The sequence below is a fragment of the Salvelinus alpinus genome, chromosome 6 (assembly GCF_045679555.1).
Source record: "Salvelinus alpinus chromosome 6, SLU_Salpinus.1, whole genome shotgun sequence".
Lineage (NCBI taxonomy): Eukaryota > Metazoa > Chordata > Actinopteri > Salmoniformes > Salmonidae > Salvelinus > Salvelinus alpinus.
In genome coordinates this window covers 66,476,670-66,491,787 of record NC_092091.1, presented here as the reverse complement: position 1 = coordinate 66,491,787, position 15,118 = coordinate 66,476,670, and the positions used below count along the sequence as shown (strand labels likewise).

The 15,118-nt window shown below is 42.7% G+C and overlaps 1 protein-coding gene across 8 annotated transcripts in view; it reads left to right on the top strand.

The window, feature by feature from the left end:
* dclk2a (doublecortin-like kinase 2a) overlaps positions 1 to 15,118 on the top strand; it is an 84,991-nt gene that overhangs the window by 50,598 nt on the left and 19,275 nt on the right. For all 8 annotated transcript variants that reach the window (XR_011675681.1, XR_011675680.1, XM_071407453.1 and 5 more), the window contains 4 exons: positions 3,053 to 3,172; positions 6,167 to 6,313; positions 7,313 to 7,446; positions 7,737 to 7,814. Coding sequence is in view for 6 of the 8 variants with exons in the window: in XM_071407453.1 (XP_071263554.1) it covers positions 3,053 to 3,172; positions 6,167 to 6,313; positions 7,313 to 7,446; positions 7,737 to 7,814 (479 nt within the window). In the remaining 2 variants the exon portion in view is untranslated. The remainder of the gene's footprint in view (positions 1 to 3,052; positions 3,173 to 6,166; positions 6,314 to 7,312; positions 7,447 to 7,736; positions 7,815 to 15,118) is intronic.

Here is a 15,118-nt window from a genome sequence, read left to right as displayed (position 1 = left end):
TGCTGACAGTCCCAGCACCATGTATCAACAGAGACTGTTCTCTCTGACAGTGTTGCTGACAGTCCCAGTACCATGTATAAACAGAGACTGTTCTCTCAGACAGTGTTGCTGACAGTCCCAGTACCATGTATCAACAGAGACTGTTCTCTCAGACAGTGTTGCTGACGGAGTCCCAGTACCATGTATAAACAGAGACTGTTCTCTCAGACAGTGTTGCTGACAGTCCCAGCACCATGTATCAACAGAGACTGTCCTCTCAGACAGTGTTGCTGACGGAGTCCCAGCACCATGTATCAACAGAGACTGTTCTCTCAGACAGTGTTGCTGACAGTCCCAGTACCATGTATCAACAGAGACTGTTCTCTCAGACAGTGTTGCTGACAGTCCCAGTACCATGTATCAACAGAGACTGTTCTCTCAGACAGTGTTGCTGACAGTCCCAGCACCATGTATCAACAGAGACTGTTCTCTCAGACAGTGTTGCTGACAGTCCCAGCACCATGTATCAACAGAGACTGTTCGCTCAGACAGTGTTGCTGACAGTCCCAGCACCATGTATCAACAGAGACTGTTCTCTCAGACAGTGTTGCTGACAGTCCCAGCACCATGTATCAACAGAGACTGTTCTCTCAGACAGTGTTGCTGACAGTCCCAGCACCATTTATCAACAGAGACTGTTCTCTCAGACAGTGTTGCTGACAGTCCCAGCACCATTTATCAACAGAGGCTCTTCTCTCAGACAGTGTTGCTGACAGTCCCAGCACCATGTATCAACAGAGGCTCTTCTCTCAGACAGTGTTGCTGACAGTCCCAGTACCATGTATCAACAGAGACTGTTCTCTCAGACAGTGTTGCTGACGGAGTCCCAGTACCATGTATCAACAGAGACTGTTCTCTCAGACAGTGTTGCTGACAGTCCCAGTACCATGTATCAACAGAGACTGTTCTCTCAGACAGTGTTGCTGACGGAGTCCCAGTACCATGTATACACAGAGACTGTTCACTCAGACAGTGTTGCTGACAGTCCCATCACCATGTATCAACAGAGACTGTTCTCTCAGACAGTGTTGCTGACAGTACCATCACCATGTATCAATAGAGACTGTCCTCTCAGACAGTGTTGCTGACAGTCCCAGCACCATGTATCAACAGAGGCTCTTCTCTCAGACAGTGTTGCTGACAGTCCCAGCACCATGTATCAACAGAGGCTCTTCTCTCAGACAGTGTTGCTGACAGTCCCAGTACCATGTATCAACAGAGACTGTTCTCTCAGACAGTGTTGCTGACGGAGTCCCAGTACCATGTATACACAGAGACTGTTCACTCAGACAGTGTTGCTGACAGTCCCATCACCATGTATCAACAGAGACTGTTCTCTCAGACAGTGTTGCTGACAGTACCATCACCATGTATCAATAGAGACTGTCCTCTCAGACAGTGTTGCTGACAGTCCCAGCACCATGTATCAACAGAGACTGTTCTCTCAGACAGTGTTGCTGACAGTCCCAGTACCATCTATCAACATAGACTGTTCTCTCAGACAGTGTTGCTGACAGTCCCAGCACCATGTATCAACAGAGACTGTTCTCTCAGACAGTGTTGCTGACAGTCCCAGCACCATGTATCAACAGAGACTGTTCTCTCAGACAGTGTTGCTGACAGTCCCAGCACCATGTATCAACAGAGACTGTTCTCTCAGACAGTGTTGCTGACAGTCCCAGTACCATGTATCAACAGAGACTGTTCTCTCAGACAGTGTTGCTGACAGTCCCAGCACCATGTATCAACAGAGACTGTTCTCTCAGACAGTGTTGCTGACAGTCCCAGCACCATGTATCAACAGAGACTGTTCTCTCAGACAGTGTTGCTGACGGAGTCCCGGCACCATGTATCAACAGATACTGTTCTCTCAGACAGTGTTGCTGACAGTCCCAGTACCATGTATCAACAGAGACTGTTCTCTCAGACAGTGTTGCTAACGGAGTCCCAGTACCATGTATCAACAGAGACTGTTCTCTCAGACAGTGTTGCTGACGGAGTCCCGGCACCATGTATCAACAGAGACTGTTCTCTCAGACAGTGTTGCTGACAGTCCCAGTACCATGTATCAACAGAGACTGTTCTCTCAAACAGTGTTGCTAACGGAGTCCCAGTACCATGTATCAACAGAGACTGTTCTCTCAGACAGTGTTGCTGACAGTCCCAGTACCATGTATCAACAGAGACTGTTCTCTCAGACAGTGTTGCTGACGGAGTCCCGGCACCATGTATCAACAGATACTGTCCTCTCAGACAGTGTTGCTGACAGTCACAGCACCATGTATCAACAGAGACTGTTCTCTCAGACAGTGTTGCTGACGGAGGCCCAGCACCATGTATCAACAGAGACTGTTCTCTCAGACAGTGTTGCTGACAGTCCCAGTACCATGTATCAACAGAGAGACTGTTCTCTCAGACAAGAGGACACTCTAAATAGATGACTATTGATCGCTCTGGTCTCTTAACTATCTAATGAAGGTTTAGCCTCTCAGCTCAAGGTGATGTATATCATGTATCTGTGAGAGCAGCTGACAATAAAAAAGACATGAATAAAACATGATAAATTTCTAATCTGATTCCAGATTCCATATTAACAGGATAAAAGACCAACACAGTGAACTACTACATGTCTGTCTGCCTGGGGGTTAATAATGCAGGGTTGAATACCTAACCACTGTCCACTCTCTGTGTGTGTTCACGTGTGTTCGCGTGTGTGTTCGCATGCGTTTGTGTGTGTGCACGTGTGTGTGTGTGTGTGTGCACGTGTGTGTGTGCACGTGTGTGTGTGTGTGTGTGTGTGTGTGTGTGTGTGTGTGTGTGTGTGTGTGTGTGTGTGTGTGTGTGTGTGTGTGTGTGTGTGTGTGTGTGTGTGTGTGTGTGTGTGTGTGTGTGTGTGTGTGTGTGTGTGTGTGTGTGTGTGTGTGTGTGTGTGTGTGTGTGTGTGCACGTGTGTGTGTGCACGTGTGTGTGTGTGTGTGTGTGTGTGTGTGCGTGCGTGCGTGCGTGCGTGCAGGAGCACCTGATAGAGAATGAGGTGGCAGTGCTGAGGAGAGTCAAACACCCCAACATTATCCAGCTGATAGACGAGGTGGACACACCCACTGAACTCTACCTGGTCATGGAGCTAGTCAAGGTACGTTCAACCTCTACTGACCACTACAGTATCTAGTCAACCACTACTGACCTCTACAGTATCTAGTCAACCACTACTGACCTCTACAGTATCTAGTCAACCACTACTGACCACTACAGTATCTAGTCAACCACTACTGACCACTACAGTATCTAGTCAACCTCTACTGACCTCTACAGTATCTAGTCAACCTCTACTGACCACTACAGTATCTAGTCAACCTCTACTGACCTCTACAGTATCTAGTCAACCTCTACTGACCACTACAGTATCTAGTCAACCACTACTGACCTCTACAGTATCTAGTCAACCTCTACTGACCTCTACAGTATCTAGTCAACCTCTACTGACCTCTACAGTATCTAGTCAACCTCTACTGACCACTACAGTATCTAGTCAACCACTACTGACCTCTACAGTATCTAGTCAACCACTACTGACCTCTACAGTATCTAGTCAACCACTACTGACCTCTACAGTATCTAGTCAACCTCTACTGACCTCTACAGTATCTAGTCAACCACTACTGACCACTACAGTATTTAGTCAACCACTACTGACCACTACAGTATCTAGTCAACCACTACTGACCTCTACAGTATCTAGTCAACCTCTACTGACCTCTACAGTATCTAGTCAACCTCTACTGACCTCTACAGTATCTAGTCAACCACTACTGACCTCTACAGTATCTAGTCAACCACTACTGACCTCTACAGTATCTAGTCAACCACTACTGACCTCTACAGTATCTAGTCAACCACTACTGACCTCTACAGTATCTAGTCAACCACTACTGACCACTACAGTATCTAGTCAACCACTACTGACCTCTACAGTATCTAGTCAACCTCTACTGACTTCTACAGTATCTAGTCAACCACTACTGACTTCTACAGTATCTAGTCAACCACTACTGACCTCTACAGTATCTAGTCAACCACTACTGACCTCTACAGTATCTAGTCAACCACTACTGACCACTACAGTATCTAGTCAACCTCTACTGACCTCTACAGTATCTAGTCAACCACTACTGACCACTACAGTATCTAGTCAACCTCTACTGACCTCTACAGTATCTAGTCAACCACTACTGACCACTACAGTATCTAGTCAACCACTACTGACCTCTACAGTATCTAGTCAACCTCTACTGACCTCTACAGTATCTAGTCAACCTCTACTGACCTCTACAGTATCTAGTCAACCTCTACTGACCACTACAGTATCTAGTCAACCACTACTGACCTCTACAGTATCTAGTCAACCACTACTGACCTCTACAGTATCTAGTCAACCACTACTGACCTCTACAGTATCTAGTCAACCTCTACTGACCTCTACAGTATCTAGTCAACCACTACTGACCACTACAGTATCTAGTCAACCACTACTGACCACTACAGTATCTAGTCAACCACTACTGACCACTACAGTATCTAGTCAACCACTACTGACCTCTACAGTATCTAGTCAATCTCTACTGACCTCTACAGTATCTAGTCAACCTCTACTGACCACTACAGTATCTAGTCAACCACTACTGACCTCTACAGTATCTAGTCAACCACTACTGACCACTACAGTATCTAGTCAACCACTACTGACCACTACAGTATCTAGTCAACCACTACTGACCACTACAGTATCTAGTCAACCACTACTGACCTCTACAGTATCTAGTCAACCTCTACTGACCTCTACAGTATCTAGTCAACCACTACTGACCACTACAGTATCTAGTCAACCTCTACTGACCACTACAGTATCTAGTCAACCTCTACTGACCACTACAGTATCTAGTCAACCACTACTGACCACTACAGTATCTAGTCAACCTCTACTGACCACTACAGTATCTAGTCAACCTCTACTGACCACTACAGTATCTAGTCAACCTCTACTGACCTCTACAGTATCTAGTCAACCACTACTGACCTCTACAGTATCTAGTCAACCACTACTGACCACTACAGTATCTAGTCAACCACTACTGACCTCTACAGTATCTAGTCAACCACTACTGACCACTACAGTATCTAGTCAACCTCTACTGACCACTACAGTATCTAGTCAATCTCTACTGACCACTACAGTATCTAGTCAACCTCTACTGACCACTACAGTATCTAGTCAACCACTACTGATCTCTACAGTATCTAGTCAACCTCTACTGACCACTACAGTATCTAGTCAACCTCTACTGACCTCTACAGTATCTAGTCAACCTCTACTGACCACTACAGTATCTAGTCAACCACTACTGACCTCTACAGTATCTAGTCAACCTCTATTGACCTCTACAGTATCTAGTCAACCACTACTGACCTCTACAGTATCTAGTCAAGCTCTACTGACCACTACAGTATCTAGTCAACCACTACTGACCTCTACAGTATCTAGTCAACCACTACTGACCTCTACAGTATCTAGTCAACCTCTACTGACCTCTACAGTATCTAGTCAACCTCTACTGACCTCTACAGTATCTAGTCAACCTCTACTGACCTCTACAGTATCTAGTCAACCTCTACTGACCTCTACAGTATCTAGTCAACCACTACTGACCTCTACAGTATCTAGTCAACCTCTACTGACCTCTACAGTATCTAGTCAACCTCTACTGACCTCTACAGTATCTAGTCAACCTCTACTGACCACTACAGTATCTAGTCAACCACTACTGACCTCTACAGTATCTATTCAACCTCTACTGACCACTACAGTATCTAGTCAACCACTACTGACCTCTACAGTATCTAGTCAACCTCTACTGACCACTACAGTATCTAGTCAACCTCTACTGACCACTACAGTATCTAGTCAACCTCTACTGACCACTACAGTATCTAGTCAACCTCTACTGACCTCTACAGTATCTAGTCAACCTCTACTGACCACTACAGCAGTATTCTGCACTTCATCAGTGCATGCAACATTAATATTTAGGTAAGTACTCAATTAATTCATTAATGCGTCCATTTCCTGCAGGGTGGCGACCTGTTTGATGCCATCACGTCCTCCACTAAGTACACAGAGAGAGATGCCAGTGTCATGGTGTTTAACCTGGCTGGAGCCCTGAAGTACCTCCACAGCATGAACATAGTACACAGAGACATCAAGCCTGAGAACCTGCTGGTGAGTAGTGAGGGACCACACTGAAGACGGGGGTAGCACACTGAAGACGGGGGTAGCCAGCTACACTGTAGATAGTAAGATCATATGTTGTTGAATTAACATACAGTAGTTACCTAACAACAATATGTCAGAATTGTTGTGACACAGTTCCACCAGAGTGGCCGAGACATACACTACCTTTCAAAAGTTTGGGGTCACTTAGAAATGTCCTTGTTTTTGAAAGAAAAGCAAAACAAATGTGTCCATTAAATAACATAGAATTGATCAGAAATACAGTGTAGACCTTGTTAATGTTGTAAATGACTATTGTAGCTGGAAACGGCAGATTTTTTATGGAATATCTACATAGGCGTAGAGGCCCATTATCAGCCTCCATCACTCCTGTGTTCGCTAATCCAAGTTTATCATTTTAAAAGGCTGATTGATCATTAGAAAACCCTTTTGCAATTATGTTAGCACAGCTGAAAACTGTTCTAATTTAAAGAATCAATAAAACTGTCCTTCTTTAGACTAGTTGAGTATATGGGAGCATCAGCATTTGTGGGTTTGATTTACAGACTCAAAATGGCCAGAAACAAATAAACTTTCTTCTGAAACTTGTCAGTCTATTCTTGTTCTGAGAAATGAAGGCTATTCCATGCAAGAAATTGCCAAGAAACTGAAGATCTCGGACAACGCTGTGTACTACTCCCTTCACAGAACAGCGCAAACTGGCTCTAACCAGAATAGAAAGAGGAGTGGGAGGCCCCGGTGCACAACTGAGCAAGAGGACAAGTGCATTAGAGTGTCTACTTTGAGAAACCGACGCCTCACAAGTCCTCAACTGGCAGCTTCATTAAATAGTACCCGCAAAACACCCGGTCTCAACGTCAACAGTGAAGAGGCGACTCCGCCTCATACTAAAGTATTTGCATATGAGATTTGCATATGAAATGCTCAATGCCTTTTGAATTGAGGTGACATGAGTTGGTAACTATGTTTTGTGTGTCTGTTCCTTAGGTGTGTGAGTACCTTGACGGCACTAAGTCTCTGAAGCTGGGGGACTTTGGTCTGGCCACTGTGGTTGAGGGGCCCCTGCACACCGTGTGTGGAACCCCCACCTACGTGGCCCCTGAGATCATCGCTGAGGCTGGGTGAGTTACTGCCAACTCAGGCAACCTGCACCTGTATCCATAGCATCAGACATTCTAGTGACTAGCGCACTGAACGGGAAACCCACACTGATGTTAAACAACACTTTCTTCATATTTCTCTCTGCTCTCTGCTCGCTCTCTTTCTCTTTCTCTGCCTCTATCTTTCCCTCTCTGCTCTCTCTTTCCCTCTCTGTCTTTCTTGCTCTGCTTTCTCTCTCTGCTCTCTCTCCCCATCTGCTATCTCTCTCTCTTTCTCCATCTCTTCTCTGTCTCTCTCCCTCTCCCCCCAGTTATGGTCTGAAGGTGGATATCTGGGCAACTGGGGTCATCACTTACATCCTGCTGTGCGGCTTCCCTCCCTTTCGCAGGTACACTACACAATGCTATTTAACCTCCAGACACCTACAGTACACTACACAATGCTATTTAACCTCCAGACACCTACAGTACACTACACAATGCTATTTAACCTCCAGACACCTCCAGTACACTACACAATGTTATTTAACCTCCAGACACCTACAGTACACTACACAATGCTATTTAACCTCCAGACACCTACAGTACACTACACAATGCTATTTAACCTCCAGACACCTACAGTACACTACACAATGCTATTTAACCTCCAGACACCTACAGTACACTACACAATGCTATTTAACCTCCAGACACCTACAGTACACCACACAACATGTTATTTAACCTCCAGACACCTACAGTACACTACACAATGTTATTTAACCTCCAGACACCTCCAGTACACTACACAATGCTATTTAACCTCCAGACACCTACAGTACACCACACAACATGTTATTTAACCTCCAGACACCTACAGTACACTACACAATGTTATTTAACCTCCAGACACCTACAGTACACCACACAACATGTTATTTAACCTCCAGACACCTACAGTACACTACACAATGCTATTTAACCTCCAGACACCTACAGTACACTACACAACATGTTATTTAACCTCCAGACACCTACAGTACACTACACAACATGTTATTTAACCTCCAGACACCTACAGTACACTACACAATGCTATTTAACCTCCAGACACCTACAGTACACTACACAACATGTTATTTAACCTCCAGACACCTACAGTACACTACACAATGTTATTTAACCTCCAGACACCTACAGTACACTACACAATGCTATTTAACCTCCAGACACCTACAGTACACTACACAATGCTATTTAACCTCCAGACACCTACAGTACACTACACAATGCTATTTAACCTCCAGACACCTACAGTACACTACACAATGCTATTTAACCTCCAGACACCTACAGTACACTACACAACATGTTATTTAACCTCCAGACACCTACAGTACACTACACAATGTTATTTAACCTCCAGACACCTACAGTACACTACACAACATGTTATTTAACCTCCAGACACCTACAGTACACTACACAACCTGTTATTTAACCTCCAGACACCTCCAGTACACTACACAATGCTATTTAACCTCCAGACACCTACAGTACACTACACAATGCTATTTAACCTCCAGACACCTACAGTACACTACACAATGCTATTTAACCTCCAGACACCTACAGTACACTACACAATGTTATTTAACCTCCAGACACCTCCAGTACACTACACAACCTGTTATTTAACCTCCAGACACCTACAGTACACTACACAATGTTATTTAACCTCCAGACACCTCCAGTACACTACACAATGCTATTTAACCTCCAGACACCTACAGTACACTACACAATGCTATTTAACCTCCAGACACCTACAGTACACTACACAACCTGTTATTTAACCTCCAGACACCTAAAGGGATATATTCTCAGGTACACTACACAATGTTATTTAACCTCCAGACACCTAAAGGGATATATTCCCAGGTACACTACACAACATGTTATTTAACCTCCAGACACCTACAGTACACTACACAATGTTATTTAACCTCCAGACACCTACAGTACACTACACAATGTTATTTAACCTCCAGACACCTCCAGTACACTACACAATGCTATTTAACCTCCAGACACCTACAGTACACTACACAATGCTATTTAACCTCCAGACACCTACAGTACACTACACAATGCTATTTAACCTCCAGACACCTACAGTACACTACACAATGTTATTTAACCTCCAGACACCTACAGTACACAACACAACATGTTATTTAACCTCCAGACACCTACAGTACACTACACAATGCTATTTAACCTCCAGACACCTACAGTACACTACACAATGCTATTTAACCTCCAGACACCTACAGTACACTACACAACATGTTATTTAACCTCCAGACACCTACAGTACACTACACAATGTTATTTAACCTCCAGACACCTCCAGTACACTACACAATGTTATTTAACCTCCAGACACCTACAGTACACTACACAATGCTATTTAACCTCCAGACACCTACAGTACACTACACACAATGTTATTTAACCTCCAGACACCTACAGTACACTACACAATGTTATTTAACCTCCAGACACCTACAGTACACTACACAACATGTTATTTAACCTCCAGACACCTACAGTACACTACACAATGTTATTTAACCTCCAGACACCTCCAGTACACTACACAATGTTATTTAACCTCCAGACACCTCCAGTACACTACACAATGCTATTTAACCTCCAGACACCTACAGTACACTACACAATGTTATTTAACCTCCAGACACCTACAGTACACTACACAACATGTTATTTAACCTCCAGACACCTACAGTACACTACACAATGTTATTTAACCTCCAGACACCTACAGTACACTACACAATGCTATTTAACCTCCAGACACCTACAGTACACTACACAATGTTATTTAACCTCCAGACACCTACAGTACACTACACAATGTTATTTAACCTCCAGACACCTCCAGTACACTACACAATGTTATTTAACCTCCAGACACCTCCAGTACACTACACAATGTTATTTAACCTCCAGACACCTACAGTACACTACACAATGTTATTTAACCTCCAGACACCTCCAGTACACTACACAATGTTGTTTAACCTCCAGACACCTACAGTACACTACACAATGTTATTTAACCTCCAGACACCTCCAGTACACTACACAATGTTATTTAACCTCCAGACACCTACACCACACAACCTGTTATTTAACCTCCAGACACCTACAGTACACTACACAATGTTATTTAACCTCCAGACGCCTACAGTACACTACACAACATGTTATTTAACCTCCAGACACCTACAGTACACTACACAATGTTATTTAACCTCCAGACACCTACAGTACACTACACAATGTTATTTAACCTCCAGACACCTCCAGTACACTACACAATGCTATTTAACCTCCAGACACCTACAGTACACTACACAATGTTATTTAACCTCCAGACACCTACAGTACACTACACAATGCTATTTAACCTCCAGACACCTACAGTACACTACACAATGCTATTTAACCTCCAGACACCTACAGTACACTACACAATGCTATTTAACCTCCAGACACCTACAGTACACTACACAACCTGTTATTTAACCTCCAGACACCTACAGTACACTACACAACCTGTTATTTAACCTCCAGACACCTACAGTACACTACACAATGTTATTTAACCTCCAGACACCTACAGTACACTACACAATGTTATTTAACCTCCAGACACCTAAAGGGATATATTCCCAGGTACACTACACAACATGCTATTTAACCTCCAGACACCTACAGTACACTACACAATGTTATTTAACCTCCAGACACCTCCAGTACACTACACAATGCTATTTAACCTCCAGACACCTACAGTACACAACACAACATGTTATTTAACCTCCAGACACCTACAGTACACTACACAATGTTATTTAACCTCCAGACACCTACAGTACACTACACAATGTTATTTAACCTCCAGACACCTACAGTACACTACACAATGTTATTTAACCTCCAGACACCTACAGTACACTACACAATGCTATTTAACCTCCAGACACCTACAGTACACTACACAATGTTATTTAACCTCCAGACACCTACAGTACACTACACAATGTTATTTAACCTCCAGACACCTACAGTACACTACACAATGTTATTTAACCTCCAGACACCTACAGTACACTACACAATGTTATTTAACCTCCAGACACCTACAGTACACAACACAACATGTTATTTAACCTCCAGACACCTCCAGTACACTACACAATGTTATTTAACCTCCAGACACCTAAAGGGATATATTCCCAGGTACACTACACAACATGTTATTTAACCTCCAGACACCTAAAGGGATATATTCCCAGGTACACTACACAACATGTTATTTAACCTCCAGACACCTACAGTACACTACACAATGCTATTTAACCTCCAGACACCTACAGTACACTACACAATGCTATTTAACCTCCAGACACCTACAGTACACTACACAATGTTATTTAACCTCCAGACACCTACAGTACACTACACAACCTGTTATTTAACCTCCAGACACCTACAGTACACTACACAACCTGTTATTTAACCTCCAGACACCTACAGTACACTACACAATGTTATTTAACCTCCAGACACCTACAGTACACTACACAATGTTATTTAACCTCCAGACACCTACAGTACACTACACAACCTGTTATTTAACCTCCAGACACCTACAGTACACTACACAACCTGTTATTTAACCTCCAGACACCTACAGTACACTACACAATGTTATTTAACCTCCAGACACCTACAGTACACTACACAACCTGTTATTTAACCTCCAGACACCTACAGTACACTACACAATGTTATTTAACCTCCAGACACCTACAGTACACTACACAACATGTTATTTAACCTCCAGACACCTACAGTACACTACACAATGCTATTTAACCTCCAGACACCTACAGTACACTACACAATGCTATTTAACCTCCAGACACCTACAGTACACTACACAATGTTATTTAACCTCCAGACACCTACAGTACACTACACAACCTGTTATTTAACCTCCAGACACCTAAAGGGATATATTCCCAGGTACACTACACAACCTGTTATTTAACCTCCAGACACTTAAAGGGATATATTCCCAGGTACACTACACAATGTTATTTAACTTCCAGACACCTACAGGGATATATTCCCAGGTACACTACACAACATGTTATTTAACCTCCAGACACCTAAAGGGATATATTCTCAGGTACACTACACAACATGTTATTTAATCTCCAGACACCTAAAGGGATATATTCCCAGGTACACTACACAATGTTATTTAACCTCCAGACACCTACAGGGATATATTCCCAGGTACACTACACAACATGTTATTTAACCTCCAGACACCTAAAGGGATATATTCCCAGGTACACTACACAACATGTTATTTAACCTCCAGACACCTAAAGGGATATATTCCCAGGTACACTACACAACATGTTATTTAACCTCCAGAACACCTAAAGGGATATATTCTCAGGTACACTACACAATGTTATTTAACCTCCAGACACCTACAGTACACTACACAACATGTTATTTAAAGTCCATACACCTAAAGGGATATATTCCCAGGTACACTACACAACATGTTATTTAACCTCCAGACACCTAAAGGGATATATTCCCAGGTACACTACACAACATGTTATTTAACCTCCAGACACCTAAAGGGATATATTCCCAGGTACACCACACAATGTTATTTAACCTCCAGACACCTAAAGGGATATATTCTCAGGTACACCACACAACATGTTATTTAACCTCCAGACACCTAAAGGGATATATTCTCAGGTACACTACACAATGTTATTTAACCTCCAGACACCTAAAGGGATATATTCCCAGGTACACTACACAACATGTTATTTAACCTCCAGAACACCTAAAGGGATATATTCTCAGGTACACTACACAATGTTATTTAACCTCCAGACACCTACAGTACACTACACAACATGTTATTTAAAGTCCAGACACCTAAAGGGATATATTCCCAGGTACACTACACAACATGTTATTTAACCTCCAGACACCTAAAGGGATATATTCCCAGGTACACTACACAACATGTTATTTAACCTCCAGACACCTAAAGGGATATATTCCCAGGTACACCACACAATGTTATTTAACCTCCAGACACCTAAAGGGATATATTCTCAGGTACACCACACAACATGTTATTTAACCTCCAGACACCTAAAGGGATATATTCTCAGGTACACCACACAACATGTTATTTAACCTCCAGACACCTAAAGGGATATATTCTCAGGTACACCACACAACATGTTATTTAACCTCCAGACACTTAAAGGGATATATTCTCAGGTACACTACACAACATGTTATTTAACCTCCAGAACACCTAAAGGGATATATTCCCAGGTACACTACACAACATGTTATTTAACCTCCAGACACCTAAAGGGATATATTCTCAGGTACACCACACAACATGTTATTTAACCTCCAGACACTTAAAGGGATATATTCTCAGGTACACTACACAATGTTATTTAACCTCCAGACACCTAAAGGGATATATTCTCAGGTACACCACACAACATGTTATTTAACCTCCAGACACCTAAAGGGATATATTCTCAGGTACACTACACAACATGTTATTTAACCTCCAGAACACCTAAAGGGATATATTCTCAGGTACACTACACAACATGTTATTTAACCTCCAGACACCTAAAGGGATATATTCTCAGGTACACTACACAACATGTTATTTAACCTCCAGACACCTAAAGGGATATATTCTCAGGTACACCACACAACATGTTATTTAACCTCCAGACACCTACAGTACACTACACAACATGTTATTTAACCTCCAGACACCTACAGTACACTACACAACATGTTATTTAATCTCCAGACACCTAAAGGGATATATTCTCAGGTACACTACACAACATGTTATTTAACCTCCAGACACCTAAAGGGATATATTCTCAGGTACACCACACAACATGTTATTTAACCTCCAGACACCTAAAGGGATATATTCCCAGGTACACCACACAACATGTTATTTAACCTCCAGACACCTAAAGGGATATATTCTCAGGTACACCACACAACATGTTATTTAACCTCCAGACACCTAAAGGGATATATTCTCAGGTACACCACACAACATGTTATTTAACCTCCAGACACCTACAGGGATATATTCCCAGGTACACTACACAACATGTTATTTAACCTCCAGACACCTAAAGGGATATATTCTCAGGTACACCACACAACATGTTATTTAACCTCCAGACACCTAAAGGGATATATTCTCAGGTACACCACACAACATGTTATTTAACCTCCAGACACCTAAAGGGATATATTCTCAGGTACACTACACAACATGTTATTTAACCTCCAGACACCTACAGGGATATATTCCCAGGTACACTACACAACATGTTATTTAACCTCCAGACACCTAAAGGGATATATTCTCAGGTACACTACACAACATGTTATTTAACCTCCAGACACCTAAAGGGATATATTCTCAGGTACACTACACAACATGTTATTTAACCTCCAGACACCTACAGTACACTACACAACATGTTATTTAACCTCCAGACACCTACAGTAC